Consider the following 22,412-nt stretch of genomic DNA (forward strand, 5'->3'; position numbering starts at 1 on the left):
CATGCCATGCACTTAAAGCTCAGAGCCAGAAATCCCTCAGTCCAGAACACTTCTTCATCCTGAAGTTTTCCCTTAATGACTGATCTATATCTGCTCTGTTTAGTGGCTGCCTTCTCAGGATTTTCAGGTACAGCATTTAGCAAATACACTGTAAATTCACATTTATGTTTTCCTCTGATCTTGATCTTGCTAAACTCAGAGAGAAAATTTATTACCTAATTCATTTGAAGCCAGTCTGTCTATTTTGTTTTGTACATGAAAAGTATCTTGGTTACAGTGAAATCTGTGCTTCTCTGTATTGCGATTAATGTCCATGTGTCTGTTTTGATTAATGCCATGCAGAAAATGGCTGCATTTGACCTTGTATTGATTGATTGTTTGGAAATACTTGTAAAATGCATCAATGCAAAGATGCTGGAACGCAATAAAGCACAGAAAATATTTCAAATGCTTAATAAAACACAATTTTAGCTTCAACCTTAAGTGCAACCTTAAGAACCAAATTCAGCTCTCTGTAGGAAGAGAGGTAGGTTTGCTGCTGTTGACCAGGTGTGCCTGAGGATGTAAGAGACGGTAAGAGAAGAACCAGGGAGAACTTCCATTCTTGATGCAGCGGGGAATGTGACCACTGAGGATATAGAGAAGGCTGAAGTCCTCAACGCCTTCTTTACATCTGCCTTTAACAGGCAGATCTGTTATCCTCAGGGCACATTATGTCCTGATCTGGAAGTCTGGGACACCCCTGTTGATTCAGGTGGAGACAGTTAGAGAGCTCCTCCTCCATCTGGACTGTCACAAGTCCTTGGGACCGGACGGGCTTCATCCTAGGGTGCTGAGGGAGTTGGCAGGGCTGATTGCCAACCTGCTCTCGGCTATCTATCAGCGCTCCTGCTTAACTGGAGAGATCCCAGAGGATTGGAGGCTTGCCAATATGACTCCCATCTACAAGGAGGGCCATAAGGAGGATCTGGGGAACTACAGGTCTCTCAGCCTGACCTCGGTACCAGGGAAAGTAATGGAGCAAATCATCTTGGGTGAGATCACATGGCATGTGTGTGGTGTCCAGGGGATCAGGCCCAGCCAGCATGGATTCATGAAAGGCAGGTCGTGCTTGACCAACCTCATCTCCTTCTATAACTGGGTGACCAGACTGGTAGAGGAGGGAAAGGCTGTTGATGTAGCCTACCTAGACTTCAGCAAAGCCTTTGACACAGTCTCTCACAGTATTCTTCTGGGGAAACTGGCTGCCCATGGCCAGGACAGGTATCTCCTTCTTTGGGTAAGGAACTGGCTAGAGGCCCCTGACACTGGGGCCCTGGAACGTGTCCAGAGAAGGGAAATGAATCTGATGAGGGACCTGGAACACATATCTTATAAGGAGCAGCTGAGGGAGCTGGGATTGTTTAGTCTGGAGAAGAGGAGGCTCAGAGGAGACATCATTGCACTCTACAACTTCCTGAAGGAAGGTTGTGATGAGGAGGGGTTTGGCCTCTTCTCCCAGGCAACAAACAAGACCCGAGGAAATGGCCGCAAGCTGTACGAGGGGAGGTTTAGGTTAGATATAAGGAAAAATTTTTTCTTTCAAGAGTGGTCAGGCACTGGAATGGCTGCCCAGGGAGGTGGTGGAGTCACCATCTCAGGCAGTGTTCAAGAGGCGTCTGGGAGAGGAGCTGTGAGATCTGGTTTAGTGCTTGTGGTAACAATGGTAATGGGAGGACGGTTGGACTAGATGATCTTGTAGGTCCTTTCCAACCTTGTGATTTTATGATTCTATGTATTTTATGTATAAATCTTAAATTCTAACATCTGAAAAATGTCAAATGCAACAGGTGAGAAACTGTGTGCTTGTGGATATTAACTACTAGGAAGTTATTCAAAGACATGGAGCATACAAAAACGATTTGAAAGATGCATGAATGATGAAAACATGCTGCAGGAGAAATAAAAAAATCGCTCAAACGGGCTTTATGAAAGTCTGAGTATCTGCAGCTTTGCTGGAAATTGATGAACCATTTCAGAGTTTGGTGTGATTGAGGGATTTAAATCTGCAGGAATGAGGGTGCAAATTGACCTTTTGAGATGCAGATTTTAGAAGCAGTTTCTGTCTGGTTTGTTGAGTTTTTGGTGGTGGTTCATTCCTGTTGTTTGTTTGTTTGTTTAAAAAAAGAACTTTGATTTCCTATAATCCTCATTCAGAAGGAAAAAAAGGACCAAAGATAATTAGGATTTCAGCAACAACTTTCTCAGTCTGGCTCAAGTCCCAAAGAAATAGAAAATACAGATGAGTTTGAACTGGCAGAATTAGGGCTAAAGTAAGAATTTGCCTCCATATTTGTCCAAACTCAGTGATGTTAATCATACAGCTACTAGTGAGTAGCTGTGAGTACAAGAAATGCACAGTGGAAATGTCTATTCTGGGCTTTGTAAAGGGATGATTAACACTGGCTGAAGCCTTTAAAGCAACACAACCAATCTCCATCACAAGAAGTGATGAATTCAATGTAAGAAAGTTTGAAGGTATAACAAAATGAAATGATCTGTCACGGGAGCCTTCAGTACTGTGCTGAGGCAGGCCAGCTCTAAAAGTGATCTGTCAGGAGTTCACCCCTGTGCTCACAGATGAGAAGAGGGAATAGCGTATAATTTTCTGAATAAAACAGCAAGCAGGGTGCAATGTCGTTACACAACCCAGTCTGCTGCCTTTTCCCCACTGTTTGCAGCAAAAAGGATGCAACCTAATAGCTGTGTGGTGAAGGAGTTAATTTGCTGTGAGAAGGGTGTCAGAGGCAGTGCTCTTGCTGCTGGGGCCAGAGGGCAGAAGCTGCCTGTGGCAGCCAGGATGGGTTCAGGTGCGGCCTGCCTTTCTGCTGAGCTGGGCTGCTTCTGGGGGGATCACAAGCTCTGTGGGTTCCAGCTGTTTTTCCTTTGAAGGAAGCATCGGCTGAGCAGCCTCTCAAGTTTACCAAGTGGAGAAACTGAATTATTTCTTCTTCTCCTGCTGTGTTTTTCACAAGAGCATCAGATAACACCAGACATAATTATTACCCAGAGGAAACTTAAAATGGCAAAAGCGGGCTAATTAAAAAGGGATCATTTAAGCTGTAGATACATTACCCCTTCACACTGCTACTGGCAATGTCTATAAGGCCAAATTCTCACAGTGTCTGCTTTAGATGAGCTTGAACGACAGTTTGTCAGCTGCCTGACCAGGCAAGACAGGGGCAGAGGGTTCCTGCTCCAGGTCCTGCAGGCAAGTGTTGTCCACAGGACTTGCAACAAAACTGGGATTTCTTGCCTTGTGTGTCTTCAAGAGGAGCCAGTGTGAGCGTGGATGGAATGCTGGAATGCTGCTCCTGGTCCTGGGGCCAGTGCCCACAGCTGCCTCGAGGACAGGAGGCACCCACTGCAGCCAGGACCAACTGTGAGAGAAAACTGGACATTGTGATTGTTTTAAAGATTTTTGTTTTCATTTTTATCAAAGTAGTCAAGAAAATAAACAGGAAAGCGTTTTGACGTGCTAATTCAGATGAGATATTCAAAAGCAGCATCAGCTGCAGACTTGCTCATAATATTGCAGCCATGCAAAAAGCTACATTCCTCTTTTTTTTATCAGGTCAGTGGTCATTAAGAGCGGGGAGAAGACTAAGCAGGCATTAGTGATTTTGCTGGTTGTTTTCTGTTTTGTTCCTCACCCCAGTGAATAAAGTTGCATTCTCTCCCCACCATGAAATTGCGCTTGAGTCAGTACATTGTTTCTGCTGTTCTGTTTAGATGGATGTTCTAGCTGTGCTGATGCAGTTCTGCTTATTTTGGTTTTTAATATGACTCAGTCCTAAAATAAGTCCTTAAAAATTTTCTTTTACAATTCCAAGCAATGTTGCTGATACTTAAACGACATCCGAGAAATTATACTTCGAGTCTAAAATAGCAAAATGAGATTACTGATAAAACCTGATTTTAAGATGAAGAACAGTAATTGAGTTTGGCTCTTTTATGGATGAAAAATTATGTGATCAATAGATTCTTACAGTTTGAAGTAATTAAAGTTTCACATTAGAGACTCAATCTATGAACAGATGAGTAGAATGAAGGGTGAAAATCTGTTATATTAAATAATGTCTCTTTGGCATTTTCCAGGCTGCAAACTGGCAGTAAGAAAATACTGATTAGTGTAGATCTAGATGTGTAAGTGATGTTAACAACCAATAATTTAAATATATACATAAATGTTGGTTTTTTTTATTAGAATGACAATCTTGAAAACAAATAAACAAACAAAAAAAAAAAGAATGAAAAAACTCAGAAGTGAAATATTGACATACTAATGACTATTCACACGCAGGAGTTTGCAACATGGTCTTTTTCCTTGCAGGCCCCCTCTAAATCTCTTCTTCTTAGTGAGAAACCCAGCTGTGCTCTTTGTCTTTCCTCCCAGGGCAGAGATTTGGCCACCATGCTAAAGCAACAAGAAATTTTACATTTTTAATTAGTAGTTAAAATAGCAACAGAGGAGCTTGCTGGGGTTGTGAACATGTGGAACATGGTGGTACTGCTGCTCTGGTTTGGGCAGAAGATGCAGCTGCAGTGGGACCTCTCTGATGCACTGTGGAACAGCCATTTCTCCACAAGCTGTGCACTCAGCAGATGCCAAAGCTGCTCAAGTCTTCCTATTCGTATTACTCTGAAACATTTCCTTAAATATGTGGCAAAAGCTATCTGGTGACTTTGAACTTAAATAATTAACTGGTTTGGGGACAAGTTAAACTGCATTTGCCTGTAAGTTAGTCTCACCATTAAAAAATAACTAGCTGAACTAAAGCTACTGCTATTTTTGTCTGAGAAAAGGAGGGAGGCCATGCAAGCTGAGTGCTGCACTGAGTGCATGCAAGCTGAGTGATGCACAGGGACTCATGCACTTCAGGGGAGACCCACAAGTGCAGTCTGCCCAGAGCATCCTGCACTGGAACACAGACACCAACCGCCCACTCCAGGTGAGATTCCCCATGGGCATGGAGAGGGCTCAGGAGCTGCCCCATCCACCCCTATATATGAAGCTTTTGCTGCTGTGTCCGCTTTGTGGAAAGCCTATGCTGGTACTGAGTGTGGGCAGCTATGCAGTGCTCCCCACCTAAATATCCACTTCTTCACACCCTAGAAAGAAGCAGTGCATTTCAGCTGTGGCTAAATGACCATATTCCACCAGTTGGGCTGGAAAAGATGGATGATAGAGCAAAGGCATGCTGATAAAGAAGCTTGAGGCAGCCAGCCCTCTGTTCTTGCCTACAACCAGTTTGTGAGTGCTACAAGTGGGCAGCAGCACAGCTAGTTCCCTTTTCTACAGCTTACCAACACTCCTGCTTTTTGTCAGCCTGTTTCACCCCAGCATTGAATTCAGCATTGTAACTGAAGACATTTCTGCCTTTGTAATCTGTAAGTCAATTAACTTAGGGCAATTACTCTGCAGAGAGGTGACAATTCCTTTATGGAAGTTATTGAATTCTACTACAGCAAACAGTGCATCAATAATGAAAGGCCACTAAAAGAACACAATGTACTTGCATTGTTCAGAAATACAGAAATAGAATATATATTTTTTATGGACTATATTATCTGGTGGACATTTAGGCTTTGAAATTAGACATAAATTTTTAATAATACTTAGATTTATTTTTCAAATAAAATGAAAAACGTGCTACTAATTAGTGGCTTGACTGAACAGGAGGGAGATGAGGAAGGGGGGGTGAAAGTGGATGACAGCGAAGGTCACCGAGATGTCTCACTGGACTTTGTTGACCTTTAGAAGAACTCCCAACTGATTAGTAACCTTGAACACTGATAAATTAGACCATATTCACACACCCCATTTCAATTTTTTATTCTGCAGAGATTTCCAGCTTTGTTCAGCAAGGTAACTTCTGCTCTTCACATACATGTGGCACTGTCTCTCCAAGGATACGATTCAAGGTTTAGTTATTATGTTATGTTTCAATCCTTGGCTTTTAAGCCCGTTTCTTTTTGTATTGCACTGTGCTTCATAAACCTGCAATAGCACAAAATTCTCAGATCATGGTAGACAACAAAAGGAAAGAGATGTTTATTTTCCATCTATTCATATTTTTAGTTTTGAATAAATGCTGGGATTAAGTACCGGTTTTACTGTGCCTTCCAGGGAGTGACTCATATCTGTACAAATCTAAATCTGGTGTCAGGACTTGAACTAAACCAAAGCAAGGGCAGGGGCAGGCACACTTGCCTCACCCATAACTTACTTTTCCCTACACCCAAAATAGTGATGCTCACAGCTGTGGCTGTCTGCCCTTCCTTCTACCGACTCCACTGGCTTCAGTCAGTGCTTTCTGCACCATGCAACAGTGTATGAGGATTTTGTGCTTGAAAAATGTTCGGTCTTCTTTGTATCTTTCAAAATCATAAGTATGGTTTTCATGTATTCCCTGCACCTATCTTATTCCCTTTCTTTAATGAAAGTGAAGTGCAATTTCTAAACAGTAGTGCTGTCTGTTAAACCTTCTCTCAGAAATAGGTGTGCAGCTGCCACTGAAAGCAACGGGAAATGTACCTCTGCAGCTGAGGACAAAACATGACCTCTGAACAATTGCTAGCAGGCAAGAAAACACTGCACAGAAAGCAGCCTCCTTTTCAAGGAGCTTACACTTTTCTTAAGAAACATTGATTGCAGCTTGCCAGGAACTGGACAAAACAGTAAATCCCTTGAGTGCCTGTTATTTATGGACAGAGTGAGGAAAAAGGTTTGTTTGATCGGAATAATCTTCATAGTTTTAATGGTCCAGTGTAAGCTATCAATCAGATTTTGCAGGATTTCTTCAGATTTTTAGTGTCTTTGGTTTGTTTGTGCTGTTTGCATCCAGTGGCCTAGGATTTCCAATATTCCCTGCTTCAGAAACGTGCAGTAATTGATACACACCAGGGCTCAAGGTGATAATAGAATCACAGAATCACCTGAGTTGGAAGGGACCCTTAAAGGTCATCTAGTCCAACTCCTTGCAACAAACAGATACATGGTACATGAAGGTGCATGGCATTCCTTTCATCTCCTGTATATAAAACACTACATGGTAGCCTTTGTTTGAAGGAAAATACTACAGTTTTGTTAAAAATAACTACATTGATTTTCCTCGTAAGTCTTCTTTGTATCTTTCAAAATCATGTCTACTACTAAGTCATTCTCTTAGTACGTGAGGGAAGTTTAGCCTGTGACAACTGAGAAGGTAGGAAAGATGCTAAAGACAAGAAATGCACGTTGAAAAGAATGTGACTACTAAAGCACTGTTTAAAGAGATGGTGCCATTTGGGGCAGTTTCCTCCTTTTCTATTTTGTTTTCACTCTTTGTGATGAATTCCTTATGTATTCAGCCTTTTCAGTCCTTAATTTCTAAGCACTGCTTTATTCTTCATGTCTTTCCCAGAATAAAACAGCTTTGGTCATGTAGCCTCTTTTATTTATTGTCCCAACAGTGCAGTAATGAAAATAGAGCTTGCATATTGAAGTGATCCCCATGCATTAAGATACTTTACACAAACAACTGAAACAGCTGTGGAGCTTATGGAGAAACAAACCTGCCTACGGCAGCTGGAGAGAGCAAGAATCTAGAGAGCATCCCTTTTGTCTGAACAGATGTAAGTCACACACAAATGGTCTGTACCCACTCTGGGTGGCAGCATCTCACTGGCATGTAGAGTCTGATCTTTGGGCACATAAATTGTTCTGTTCAATCCACTGACTCACATGCATGAAGTTAATAACAGAGATAAGAAATGACAGGCATAGGGTTGTGCTGGGCAGAAACTCTCACATGCTCCTTTCTAATTCCACTGCTCCTCTCTACGTGCATTGCCCAGCTGCCCAGGCATGCTGACAAAGGATACAAAACAACAACACACATGAAAAAAAATGATACCTTGAAAAAGAAAGAGGACACGAACAGAAACTTAAGGTAAGAGAAATATTTATTTAAATTTGCACAATAACGAGCTTATACTGAACAAATTCAATCAAGAAATAATAGTAAGTGCAGTAAAACAAGGAAATATTGATGACTTTTCCCATCAGAAAACATTAAGAAGCCATGCCTGTGCATTACGGTTTTTGTTTTTAGTTTTTTTTTTTTTCAGTGTTTTTTATTTGTTTATTTTTGTTTGTTTTTACAACAACTTGTATCTTTTTTTTTTTTTCAGCGCATATACTGTACATATCACATCTTAGCTGCTATGTTCTCCTGAAGGCTTCATCCTTTTACTCAAACATCTGCTATATTCTGCAGTGAACATTCAAACACATTTGTGAAGAACCAATTATGCTTAGGTAAAAATCTCTGCATCTGGGCAAGTGTTGGACTCTCAAAGCTTTGGAAGACCCTGTAAGAGCTCCTGGTTGACTCTGAATCTTGACATCACTATATATAGCATTGCAATGTGTCACTTTATACTCACCTAATATCCTGCATAATGAAGTCAGACAGACAAATAGCCAGAACATTTGGGTCTGACCTCATTCAGAGGTTTACACATCTGAGCTTGTCTTGAGTCCCATAAATTTCATTCTGATTAAAAAATCTGAGTTCATCACATTTCTGCACTTCAGATGGACAAGAACAATTCAATTTTAGTTTTAATTTTGTACAATTTTTGGTCTAATGGTCTTTTGTGACAGAAAATTCTTTAACCAGAAACTGCTTGTGAGAGATGGTTGTTGGTGTCACAGTTCCTGAAGGCACTGTGGATCCACTGAGCAACAGACGTGGCCATTCTAAAGGAAGAACAAAGAGAATTGGAACATTTAGCATCTTGTATGAGCTCAGTCAATTTAAAAGTCTCAGCCATTTGAAAACTCGTATCAGATTTTAAGGTATAGTGTAAAATACAGTTGGATACAAATTTTGATTATATTCATGAAATTGTTGTTGTGTCCTTCTGATGTCTAAGGGAATAGGCTACAATAATTCTTTTAATTGCTTGGTTTTCTGTGGTCTATATCCCAAAGCTACAACAGTCAAGCTGAAAGGAGCTTAGAATCAGCAGAAGAAATGCTCCTCACATAAAGGTATCAGGCATTTGCCCAAGTAACAAAGCTGTTGAACAAGGCAGGGCAGCTGGGAGTTTTATTTAGATTAGACAGAAGGGACTCTGGGTTTTATTTAGCATTGAATGTTTCAATTTGATTCTTCCTGGCTGCAACACCAGCAAATATTAATCCATACTGTTTTTCCTGATAGCCTGGACATTTTTCTAAAAATATTTGAAATTAACAGTACCTATAGACATGATTAACCTATGAAGATTTTTTTTCCTACCTTTCTGCTACTTCTTTTCTTCAATTGAGACTTACAGTGCAAATAAAATGCATATTATTTTTAAATTGTTCCAAATATATTTAGTTGACTAAACTGCCAGGAATAATTAAAGACGAAGGTCAGAATCATTCCAATATTTTCTTTCCCCTGTTACAGAAGCTTAGACAATCCTAATGTTCACCTTCTTGTGATTTGAAATGGTTTTGTGACTAATTCTGCTTTAGCTGATGCCAAGCTTTCTGAATTCTTAAAGGATTTGTGTAAACCTATTTTGCTATAGCTTGGTTAGAGAGGCTTAGCCTTGAGCTTTGACCTTCAATGTGATTCTCTGCAAGAAAAGAATGAGGAGACACAGGGCAAACAAGAGGACTATACAAATTGGGTATAGCACTAACCTGATCTGGAGGAGAGAGGTTCTTGCGTGCAAAACTACAATTTGAAAATGCTACAGATAGTGAATGCTACAGATAGTGAATTTCAAAAAGACAATCACTCCGAAGAGAGGGGGCCAAAGTGCTATATCTTCATTGTTAAGCAGATTCTCGTCCAAGCTGTTTTTAAATCTAAGGGTCTGGCAGAGTATATGTTAACATCTTCTACATATAGTAGTCTATTTTATTAGACTATCTATGTGTTCACATGGAATAGAAATTAGTCCATGCCTAAAGATTCAGTCTTCGCTGAGATTCAGAATAAAGGGCAGAGGGGAACAACACACTGTCAGCTACCCCTAGAAATGCTATGTTATTTATGTTATTTCTGCATTGCCACTGATTAGTGCTACAACAAGAACACATTTCCTTGCACTTAATCTTAACTGTGTTTTACATAAGAATCATGCATAATATTTTGTTTTACAGATAGGGAAAATGAGGTGCAAAAATCTCAGAAAGCCACTCAAGCCCAAACTGGTAAGTCACAGGATTACAATTTCTCATTCCCTCCTTTTTTTTTTTTTCTTTCTAAAAATTTCATTTTTTTCTTACATTTCATTCCTCCAAAAGTATCTCCTAGCACTGGAGTTGCTGTATTCCACCAGCTGCCGTTCTCACTAATATGGGTTTGTGCACATAAGCCTGTTTCAACATCCTTTGAGCAGCATCTGGCTTTCTCACCATTAGCCACTGTCAGTTCACAGCACTTTCTCCAAACCACCCACCCGTTCTGACATTAAGACAAATGCCCAAATGTTCTCACTTGGCACATACTACTACCATAGTAAAAGAACCATCTCCCAACAATAGCAACTGCTGCTTCATGCAGCATAATGTCAGAAAAGTAGTGGAGGAAGATGTTGCTTGACACCTTCTGCTCCGTAATCAGTTACTCCCCACTTCTCTCAAAAGTGGTGTTGAAGTCAAATTATTTTTATGTGCAACTTTCTAAGTAGTTAATGGTACCAGGTACTAGAATTTGGGAAGTCTCTTCCTTGGATAGGACATAGGATAAAGACCTTGATGAATTTCAGTAAAAATTAAAGATATCTGGATGAATCCTGCTGTCTCTCTCTCCTTGGCTACTGTGAGATCACTTTTTTTCATTCTTCAGTATTGGTTCTATTCACCATACAGAGTCTATTTTTAATAGAAAAACTAATTTTAACATCTTTTTCTCTCACAGCTTTAGTTCACATCAGCCCAGAGCCATAAAAAAAAATTCTCTCAATGGCTTCCTCTGACTACAGAAACTACTAAATATTCTCTACATCGTGTAGATTCCTACTAGTAATTTTAAAGCAAGAAAGCTATAGAACTGTGTGACTAGTCCCATTATTCTCAAATGCAATTATTATTCTCAAAGAACAAATCAAATCATTCTGATAACTCTGTAGTATCACACAGAATGCATTTCTTGAAGTTCAACCATACATATCTATTTGTTTCTCTATATATTTCCCATATCACATACAGCAGTACAGTAAGAACCGCAATCAAGCTTGAACTGAGCTGTTGTGAAAAAGCCAAGCTCTGTGACTTGTGTGCAGCCCACTGCAGCATAGGTTGTTGTTCTACATCTGACCTGCTAGCACATTAAACCATCGTTCCAGCACATGCAAAAGTGAAGTTAGCAAAACTGAACATTTTTACTGTAATATCCTCTGCCTTTAAACAAGTGCAGACACCAACTGACTGGACAGAACGCATTAATATTTATGTGCACAGAACAAGCTAGAAAAGCAGCATCTCAGCTTAATTTTTTTGCTTCTTACCTTACATTGGCAGAGTGTGCACTCTGTGCCATGCTTTATCCAAGAAGACCCAGTGAAGCGAACAACATTGATTTCATCCAGGCAGGTTTTAGTGATGTCATTACGGATGGTGTCCGCTTGGCAGGGGTCAACGACACAGCGTGGGCAGCACTCGTTCTCAGGGAGGACACTGAACTCACAGTCCACCTCTGGGCATGGCAAGGGCCAACAGTCAACCTCTCCTTGCTGTTTAAAAATATTATGAGAACAAGAGAAAATTATTCACTGTTGTTTTGCTTCCCTGCCCGTTTCTCTGATTCAACATTATGTTTGTTTGCAGGCTAGTTTTTTTCTATCTGGTCCTATTCAGAAGACAGTGTGGAGAACACTAGCATTTATTGCCTGTGAGAGCCAAAGCAAGCTGGTTGTTTTCTCTGCTTGCTCTGGGTAAGTCCGTTAGACTCTGCACCAAGCTGCAGCTGAAACTTCTCCATGGACCTTGTGAAATATAGAATATGGACCTGTCCTTGAGATGTCTTACTTGTATGAGAGACAGAAACCATAACAGGTCTCACTATAAAAGCGCCTTGAAGTCTCCACTTCCTCAGTTCTTACTTCTATTGAGATTGTTAGTTTTCAGTATAACCCCTCAATTGTTCAGCTCAGGATAAGGTTAGAGCTTATATGTTCCAAGCTTATGGCTTGACTAAGGGTGTTGAGCCACCAGCAACCCAATTGAACAGGAGACATCACAGCATTTTCAGTGAGAAGACTTCCATTGGCTTATTATCCATTTTGGAGGTTATGATCTGATTACCTGGCTTCCAAAATTAATCATGCTTTCTGCATGTTGCATGATGGGTTCAGTACAGAGCATGAAAAATACAAAAGGGAGACTTGCTTGGGGCCAGCATGTTGTTGGGAAAGTTACTGTACACCTGTACACAGACCTTAAGATGTCTGATTATTCACTTTAGTTATTAGAAGTTGGGCGAATTTTCATTCAGTTCTGGAGAAGGGACAAAGTTTCAGATCTATCAGTCAAAGGAAAGAGTTCACTGATATCATTAACACTAGTTTGCTTTGGAGCAGATCTGTCTCTGACCTCAAACTTATTCAGCTCATGCAAACATAGACTGTCAAGATTTGAGGGGGGATGAAGAGAATAGCATTTCTCCCAAGGAAAGAAGTGTATTCACAAAAGTGAACCTAATGCTTTGAGGATTATGAGTTCAGTACCAGAACAATAGCTGAAAAAAATCCCCAGAGGTTTGCCATATCTTCAATTTTACACCTCTTGTTGCAGAAACTATTGTTGAAGTTACTCCTTCACAGAATTCTCATCTGGATCAATTTTCCTCTCTTTTTGAATCGCATGATAGAAAGAATGAAAGCAATCTTAAAACCAGTTACTGATCTTGATATTTTGATTTATTTTTTGTAGTGATGGACACGACAAGGAGCGGACAATACACTGTCACCTAAAAACCACTGTGACAGAAAGAATATAAGCTTTAGTTACAGAAGTAGCATCTTGAATAAAGAGACATCTATTGAGATCCCAAACGGTCAGGAGTTTTTTGTTTTGTTTCTAAGACTTTTAATGAAACACCTGGGAATCTGTATCACTGGATTTTAGCAGTGGCAACACCAAAAGCAGTGTCTACAGAAATTGGTTTCTGGCTGTTATTCATGGTACACTGACAAGGGAAAGCTGAACTAGGCTTTACATTTGGAGATAACTTGTGATAAAAGCTAGTTGCTTTTATCTTGGGATTTTTTTTCTGTCATGGCAATTCCCTGAACACCATCATGCAGTACAGGTTTGCTAAGACTATGAAATACCTGCCCAGGAAAAAGATCACAAGCTTCAAAAGATATATTTTTTCATTATTTCATTAATGTGAAGAATGCATCAAGTCGTATTAATTTTTCTGTTACTGGAAATGTCTGAGTGAATAAACATGTTTTAGTCTATCAACATCTTTGAAATTATCAACTGTGATAATGAATACATATTTAGAATATCCTTATACAGCCTCATCAGCCTCTGAATGAGTGAAAACATGAGTATTACTGGATAGGTGTCATACTCAAATGACTTACACTCTTTGCTAAAACAATCTTTGTGATTAAATAATTTCTATTATGTCTATTATGTCCAAATACATTTTTGACTGAAACTTGATAATACTGATAAATATCCATGAAAGTCAGATTTTGATTATACACATACTCCAGAGGGATCTAAATAGATGTTAATATATGAAAATGAATATTCAGAGATTAGCATATCTCATGTCCTTTCTTTCCTCCTGCTTATTCCTCTGTAATCAGGAGCCTTACCAAGCAGCGACACTGCTGACAGTTTTGTATCCAGGAGTCACCACTGTTGTAGGAAAGCTCCCCACTCTGATGTAAACATTGACTGCTGAGCCTTGGGTCACATTCAGGACAGCAAAATAGGTCAACAGTGGGATTTTCACAGTCACAGACCATTCGCCGGCACATCACGTATCCACTCTGTTGTTGGAAGACAGATACAGAGTGATGGCAGAAATCTGCTTGACTCCTACAATTCTTGCACCAAAATTTGATTTGTTGGCATGATTGTAAACCACTACCAGCTTGTGTGTTTTTCCACTATACAATACTTTTGTTGAAATACAATTCAGAGAGTTAGAAACCACAAAATACTCAGTAACGACCATAAAGTTCCCCTGTTGCCTTATATAAATCCTTCATACAATCAACTTTCAGACAATTCTAGCTTGAAGTGGTGAAACTCAAGCGTGTCTTTAAAAAGGGTCAAATTTTAATGGGTTGCATAGAGTTATATCATTTTTATATCGGCACGGCTTGAGTCACCTGCTAAACTTCTAGATCAGTTCCCTCTCTTTTATAATTATTCATGTAAAAATGATGATAGCTAGTGAGAAATTAAATTCATGCTGGTGAAAATTGAATTTCTGAAATGCTCAGGATTTTTTAGCAGTGTATTGGCTCTTCAATCTCCATTTGCATTTAGCTTGTGGGCTTCTTACAACAAACATCTGAGAAAGCTAAGCAGAGGCAGCACTGACCTCTATTTATAGCCATCTGCTGAAGATACTGGTGTCAGTCATCAAACCAGTATGTGCCTGGATAATTTCTCTGCATGAAAATGCCATTACTCCCACCCAGAAAAGATAGGCAGCATCTCTGCTAACAAAACAGTACTCTTCCCCTTCTGCCAGTATTATGAGAGAAACTTCATGGAATCTCTTCACGCAGGTTGAAGAGAGAAGCTCTCCCCGAAGCCCTATAAAACTCCATTTCTGTGAAGCACCACATACACAAATGAAAAGGCACCTAAAACAGAAATTTCACTTGAATAATATTATTTTTCCTGTCATCCCTTCCACCACTTTTGCAAAAGCAGCTGGTTTTATTTCAACTGACCTGGCATGAGCAGACAGAGCATCTGTCATTCTCCAGCACCCAAATCTGACCGTTGTGCTTGATTTTGTCTTCGTGGATACAATCTCCTGTGCAGTTCTTGCCATGTGGACATCGACAGTCATAGCCACCATCCAAGTTAAAGCAAACAGTGTCATTGGCACAGCTATGCCTTCCAGTTGCACATTCATCAATGTCTGCAAAAACATGCCATGTAATACCTTTAGACTGCATTCAATTAACAAAAATGTTCCTATGGCAGCCAATATAAATGATTCATGGTCATTAAAGCCTTTAGCTGAGAATTAATTTGTACTTCACCAGAAGAGGAAAAAATAACTTACAAGTTCACAAAAAATATTTTTAAAGTCCCATCACTCTAGAAACATCATATTTGGAGTCTTCCTATACATCTTCTCAAATGAAATATTGAGCAAGGTTGTTAGAATAAAGAAATCACAGGAAAGACAAGAACAAAAAAAAACCATGCAGAGAGCATTAGTTTGTGGCAACCATTCAATTAGACATTTTCAATCAAACAAGTAAAGCTGCAAAAACCTGTTTTCGAAACTTTTTGCTGGCTCTGTCTAGCACATTTGAGTTCACTTGCTAAGAAGTTAATGTGAAAGGCGACATCTGACTTGTATGTCCATTTAGGTAAGAACTGCATCATTTATTAGAGTGTACAAGCTAGAATGGTTTAATTATTCAACTTGCAAAGACATCTATAGCCTTTCTGTCTAGCACAGAAAATAAAAAAAAATAGGAATGCCTCCAGTGAATAAAGGTAATTGACTTCAAAACAAACATATCACATAGAGTTCAAGAGCACCTTTAAAGGCTTAGTTCATCAGCGTACACTCAAAATTATTTTGCACAAACTGCCTTATATTTCAATAGTCTTTACTAAACTTTTTCAGCTGTTCATCTGGAGGAAAACCATCTGAAAAAAAAATAAGCTTTGAAAAATCGTGAAGTAAAATGCCATATGTGATAAAATGTGGAAAAACTAGAAGATTAAGATCTATGGCAATGAAAAGTACCAATGCAGTGAGTTCTACTTCATATAAAATTTCACAGCAGTCTGGCCCAGGCTCTTAATTAAAGTTCATTAAAAAGTAGTATTGCGATATTTAGCTGTCAAACAAACCAGCAAAAGACAAAATAAGCAATATGATCACTCATATATCTTTCAACATCAGCACAGAAACTTAATAAAACACTCAGCTTTGGGTTCAAGAATGGAAATGAAACCTCCAGTTCACCTCAAGCATATTCAGATAAAGAAAAATAACTCGCTTATTTCAATTCCATGTGTGGGTGCAGTCAAACAAAAGTAAACAAGTCACTAACATGAATATGAATTGAGATGAAAAACAGCAGGGAAAATATTAGAATTCTGTTGTATAAATAAGCAGCATTGTGGGTTTCCTTTAAATACACTGCATAATAACAGTGCATCTCAAAAAACTGTTTTGCAAAATTACTCAGGCTTCCGGGAAGGATGAGGAAAATCTTATTTGAGAGGAACTAAAAAGAAATGGATTGTTCCTTTCTGAAAGAATATCAGCAAGAGGGGATGTACATAACCAAAAAAATAATGGATACCACAGAGAAAACATATTGAGAGCTTTCGTTCTCTATATAATTGAATGGGCAAGAAAGGGGACAGTAGATGAAAGAGGAAGACAACAAATTCAAGTCTGATCAAAGGAAATAATTTTTCCATACTATGTATAAACAAACTATGAAAATCACTGCCACAGAATGTTGTTAAAAGGAAAACAAAAAGGTTACAGAACTAGTGAGAATATTTAAATATACAATGCTAGCAGATTTGGAAGAGAAATTACATTCCATGCATCACAGTTTATGGTGCCCTCGTTTACATATCAAATTTACCCAGAATAAGCAAACCGTCTCAATTCTCCACATCTTCTACCTCACTCTCTTCTGATTTTTATGGAGTTGGATGTTGTCTCAGTAGGGCAGAAGACAGCCAGGATCGTGAACCCAATTGACTGTGGCTGTGTTTATATGGAAAGGACCTGAAGAGTTGAAATGTCCCAGGTACTCAGAAAGGGAAACCCATCCTTACTAACAGCAATGATACAGAATGAGCTGAAAAGATGGTTGTGTGGAGGCTGTGCATTTTCCAGCCTAGAATGTTTTTAGACAAGTGGCTAAAAAGAATGGTTTAAGTGATGCTGGTCTATGCAGAGCAGAAGGATAGAAGAATTGTCCTTTTCTTCCTCTTTTTTTTCTCTTTAATCCTTACAATTTGGCAATTGAAAATTAACATTTTCATAAGTATATTTCTATGTACTCATTCTAAATGGTTTTAAGTTATTCAGTGAAGAGAACACAGATCCCATTTAAATGTCATGATTAACAGTGGGATTCCCTTAATCACTGAAGCCCCTTTTAATAAATTACTTTCAGACTCCTGTGTTCATTTGCTTAAAACACTCTTTTGTACAAAGCTTTCACAATGAAGTTTCAAAGATAAATAATATCACTACCCAACAAGCTGTACCTTAACTGAAAGCAGTCATATTTAGTGAGCTACTTGGAGGAAATTCAGCTGTCATGTAAATAAAAATAGTTCCTTTTAAACAACGAATGCTGACCCTACAAACACTATATCTGCATTTGGCACTTATGTCCAAATTCCTTTCACAATCTGGCCATTGTAAGAGATTATACCATACTAAGGCATCAAAGAGGAATATAGTTGATATAATGTACTGCTTTTATTTGAAAACTTTTGCTGAGCTCTTTTGTATGTTGCATACTCTGAAAGGAACTATTTTGCTTGGAAGAAAGGGAATCACTCAATCACAAATTTATAGTGGGTTAATTAGTAAGTAATAAGTGGCAACAACAAATGGTCAAGTTGTTGTAAATGAGAGATGGCCCATGAAAGTTCTCAAAGAATGTGTGCCAGAACATGTGCTGCCCAATATACTTAAAAGTCATCTGGAGCTATGAGTGAACAGTGAGATGAAAAATATTGTTGTTAATAAAGTATTGAACAAAAAACTGTCAGTGAATTTCTTGATTTCTTGATAGTGATTGAGTAAGTGATAATAAGAAATTCGATTGATGAAATTGATTATAAGACACATGGGGAAGTACCCTTTCAAAAGTCAAATCAATCTTTCACATCCATAATGGAACGTGATCTTGAAGCTACTATAGAAAATGGCGGCACAATACTCTTTTGGGCAAAAAGAAACCCAAATATAATATTGATAACAGCAGATGAGAAAATGTGCAATAAACTCACAAGGAACAAGAACAAGGCAGTATTAGAAGAAAAAAGAAACTGTGTACCTTGCTAGGTAGTGACAAAGGGCTCAGAGACATGCTCTGATGCAACTGATAGAAAGCTGCAGCTTTTCCACCTTGGATGAGCCCTCCAGACTTAAATGCATGGCATTCACATTAAGACAAAAAAAAAAAAAAAAACAATTTCCCCAGACATATCTTCATGACAGAATCTCTCTGATATCAGTGTAATGTACATAAAGAGAAGATGAACATCTCAATCACTGAGACATACACTGTTGAAAGATGGGTTGGGATGGTGGGCAGTTTCTTTGCTCCAAAAGACACTCAGTTACTTCAGCGCTGAGAGGAAACCGCCTCCTCAGCAGGGTGATAGTACAAGGATACCCGGATACTTTTTGCTTAAGGCAAAAAGAATCTTCTGAGAGAAGGTTTGGTTTCTCTCCTTGTCTATCTCAAATAAATTTATGAACTGATGCAACCATTCTTCAAAGAGCAAGTGAATTATGAATAATTTATTTGTAACTTCATGCAAGCCAGCTGTCAGAGAGCTTAGCAGATGTGGAAGACGAAGAACTGAGAATTCAGATGCTGGTTAAACCAGCTTCACAGAAATGTTGTTTCCTGATACAGTAAACAAGTTCAATTCACTTTCTCATAAAATGTACTGGTCTTCTGTTTTATTACTCCTCTAATAAAACTTCAGAAATTCTGCCAATTTCATCCTCTGCCCACACTCCTGAATATTTAAACACACGTGTCTCCAGATCTGCATTCTCTCTGCTGATGATTGTGTTCCCAAAGCCAAAACGAAGTCTTAATGCCTAGAGTTCTGTTTGAGGTGGAAGGAATGAAATTCTCCCTGTAATTTTAATAGTTGGCATTCTGTGACTGTGAAGAAAGACAAAAGGATTTTCTCGATTTGTGAGTTCTAGTAAGATTTGCTGCTGAAGTGATTCTTTATTTCCCGTCTCCTTATGAGCTTTCAATAACAAAGCTTCTGTTAAAAATGACAAGCACTGTAGAAAAATCTAAGTGTGGTCTCTAAACTGACAGTGGTTTCTCAAACACAGATCTCATGCATTAGTTAATATAGCAGATGTACTGTGAGATGAATTCAGACATCTCAAAACTCAGTAATTGCTCTGCCTTCCAAATCCAAGTGACCATTTTGGATTTTCTTCATTGCTGAAGAATAGAGCATCCCATTCCTGCAGTGTACGTCCATATCTCATTATTCTGTGTTGTTGAAAAAAACTGTCCATGGGGAGACCCAGCCCTCCATGCAGACAGGCAGCCTGTGCTATTACACTGGAAGTAGGATAGCAGTGGTACTAAAGAACATAAGAAGACATTTCAAAACAGAAATCCTAATCTGCAGGTTTACATGCAGACAAATCCTTGCAACAAAAAAGATGCTTTTTGAACTGGATGGGACATTCCAGATCAATACTTTTCAATCTATTCATTTGCCCCGCTCTCACTTAAAGCATTTGATACCTGCTCAGAGTGAAGATATTTTGCTCCTACATTCTGTATAAACAGCTGGTACCTGCCAGATACTGTTGGCAAGTCCAATGGGAGCTCATTAATTAGGTGAGCTACTCTTCTGACATGGAATTATGCAAAATGTATAACAGCTGATGAAGTATAACCTGCACTACTTCTGATACAAAACCAATACAGTCTCTCTAGCAGATCTTAGCTTTTAGACATTGCAGGTGACAAATTCAAAAGAATCAGAATCTTACACAGAACTGCAGCGCAAATGTTAACTTGGCCTAAATGTACTTATTTTAAGATTTGGCCCTCGGTGGTTTCAGTTGTTGAATGCAATGAAGCTTGAGGCTGCAATATCTACCATCTCTTTTATGAAATAGTACATGAGAGACAACTTTCAGATCATCAATATGACTGAATAAATAAACTATAAAAAAAAGCTGCAGGGGGGTGAGGAGGAGGGCTCTAGGTAATATACCATGCTGAATGCTATATTTACATATATATATAAAATTTAAGACTTTCCAAAACCATGCAATTCTCAAAGGTTAAGCGGCTAATCTTTCACTGCTTTTCTGGAAATAAGATAATGTATAACATAATTATATTTCTAAAGGAAAAAACACCAATGCTGCTAAGAGTCTGAAGTCCTACGTCTGCATTTCCCATCACTTCTCCCAGTAATTGGCATTGAGACTATAGGTCTACCCAGGGGTATAACATGAAGTGAAACTAATAGCAAAGGAATTTCCTGGTCTTCTGTTGCCTGCAGGTACCAAATGAAATAGGATTATAAATTTCTACATTCAAGTACAGCATTAGTCAAAATACTCAGTATTCTAAGTAGTGCCAAGGATGCAGTGGTAGCCAAGCTTAATATATGTGCAAAATAGGCAATTTGGCAACAATTATTTCAGGCACTGAAAAAGTCTAATGCTACCAAGGACTCTAACACCAAACAGAAATTTTTAGTTTCCTAAAGAAAAGTTCAGTCTGGGTATTCTGCTAAAGTAAAGTTCTTAAGGAAATGCTCCTCTACCTCCTAACAGAAATGTTTCCATCTGAATCTTTCAAACTGAAGGTTTTGCTGGTGGAAACACTATGACTAATACTGATCACAGAACTCTGTGATCAGAACTCTGCACACAGAGTTCTGTAGTACTATTGGCAAGCATCCAGGGAGCTCAGACAGACCCAGATTTGAGGCAGAACATATAGAACAATCAAGAAAGAAAATATTTGAGTCCACACTTCCTTGCTTTAGAAGTTTTTCTCCAAAGAAAGAGGGAACTTTCTTCAAAGCAACTAAAATTTACTGAAGATAAGCCAAAGACAACAAGCCTATTATGCAGTCTGTATAAACGCTGTATTGAAGTAGACTGCTTAAAAAGCAAAATCAACAAGCTCTCAAAGAATATCTCCTAATACCCACACGGCTTAAATGCTTTGTTCCACTAAGAAAGTAAGGTGAGACCAATTCCTCTTCTCAGCAAGTCTGCACTGTTCCATCCACAATTCTCCAAGCTGTGGTATTTGCATGAACCAGAAGGTCACAGAGGACATTGGGCCTGGACGCAGCATGAAGCTCATACAGCTGAAGGCAGCAAGTGGAGAACCAAGGTTTGAAAATTGAGATTAGTACAGCCTGGAGGACATTCCTGTGTTACAGTGAGTGTCAGAAAGGTTGTCCACCAATCACTGAGTCTAATCACCTCTAACATAGGGGATACTGGAGAACTGACACAAGAAATTGCCAGCTGAGTCTAATCACCTCTAACATAGGGGATACTGGAGAAATTGCCAGATTGTCTTTAAGCAGAGGAATCTCATCGTGGAAAGATCTGACAAGGGAGAAAGCAATTGCTTTCACACTACTGTATTCTGCTACTCAAAGTTCAGCTTTCCAAACTGTAATAAATTTAAGGCTACTTCTCCAAGTTTTATTTTCTGTTTAAGACACAGCGTCACAGATCCTATAAAAGTAAGAACATGCTAAATAATTGTCCCTTCTACATACATGTAGCACTCTGCAGTTATTCTTTCTTGGCTTTTCCTTTGAGTAGAAATTGTTGCTTAGTTGTTGCTTGTTCATGCACATCTTAACAGAGGTACTATTAAAAACTTCATACTTTCTGCTTCATTCTTTAGTTCATATTTCTTGAGATGACACATGCCACACCACCATGTTCAGTCCACAGGACAGATTTCATATTGATGTTAAGATAACGCTTGGGCTATTGAGAACTTTCCCATAAATGCCTGGCCACAATGCTCCTGTGCCACAAGTGACAGAACAGTGATGTAGTGATCAGAGGGATCACAACTTCTCCAGAAGTCCTTGTACTTTCCTGTCTTAACACCTGGCCAGCTAACATTGACATTTAGCTAGTTCTTGACAAAGAAAGTTGGACTTACGAAAGCAGTGGCTGACTGAAATTGCTGATTCCTCCTGGGAATAGAGACTTTCAGCTGTGGTGAAAATGTGTTGAAATAAAGTATTGATGATGGGGATACTGAAAAGGTCATTCTCACTGCTTGAGAACTGTTTGTGTGTCTGCCTTAGTGAAATTAATTCAATTCTTTCCCTTTGGGACTGATACAGCCCACCAATGTGAGTTTAAACAGTAAGATGACAAAGCTTACACTGAGCACTGAATATTTAGGCA

General features: G+C 39.0%; 1 protein-coding gene across 1 annotated transcript in view; it reads right to left on the reverse strand.

The window, feature by feature from the left end:
* Positions 1 to 7,968: 7,968 nt before the first annotated feature.
* The window catches only part of NELL2 (neural EGFL like 2), a 140,431-nt gene continuing 125,987 nt past the window's right edge, over positions 7,969 to 22,412 (reverse strand). Inside the window, exons 17-20 of the mRNA XM_031589561.2 lie at positions 14,959 to 15,152; positions 13,864 to 14,040; positions 11,539 to 11,763; positions 7,969 to 8,785 (exon numbers count right to left, since the gene is read on the reverse strand). Of these exons, the coding sequence (XP_031445421.2) occupies positions 8,735 to 8,785; positions 11,539 to 11,763; positions 13,864 to 14,040; positions 14,959 to 15,152 (647 nt within the window). The 3' untranslated portion in view covers positions 7,969 to 8,734. The remainder of the gene's footprint in view (positions 8,786 to 11,538; positions 11,764 to 13,863; positions 14,041 to 14,958; positions 15,153 to 22,412) is intronic.

Source organism: Phasianus colchicus, chromosome 1 (assembly GCF_987193195.1).
Source record: "Phasianus colchicus chromosome 1, bPhaCol1.hap1.1, whole genome shotgun sequence".
In the NCBI taxonomy this organism is placed as follows: domain Eukaryota; kingdom Metazoa; phylum Chordata; class Aves; order Galliformes; family Phasianidae; genus Phasianus; species Phasianus colchicus.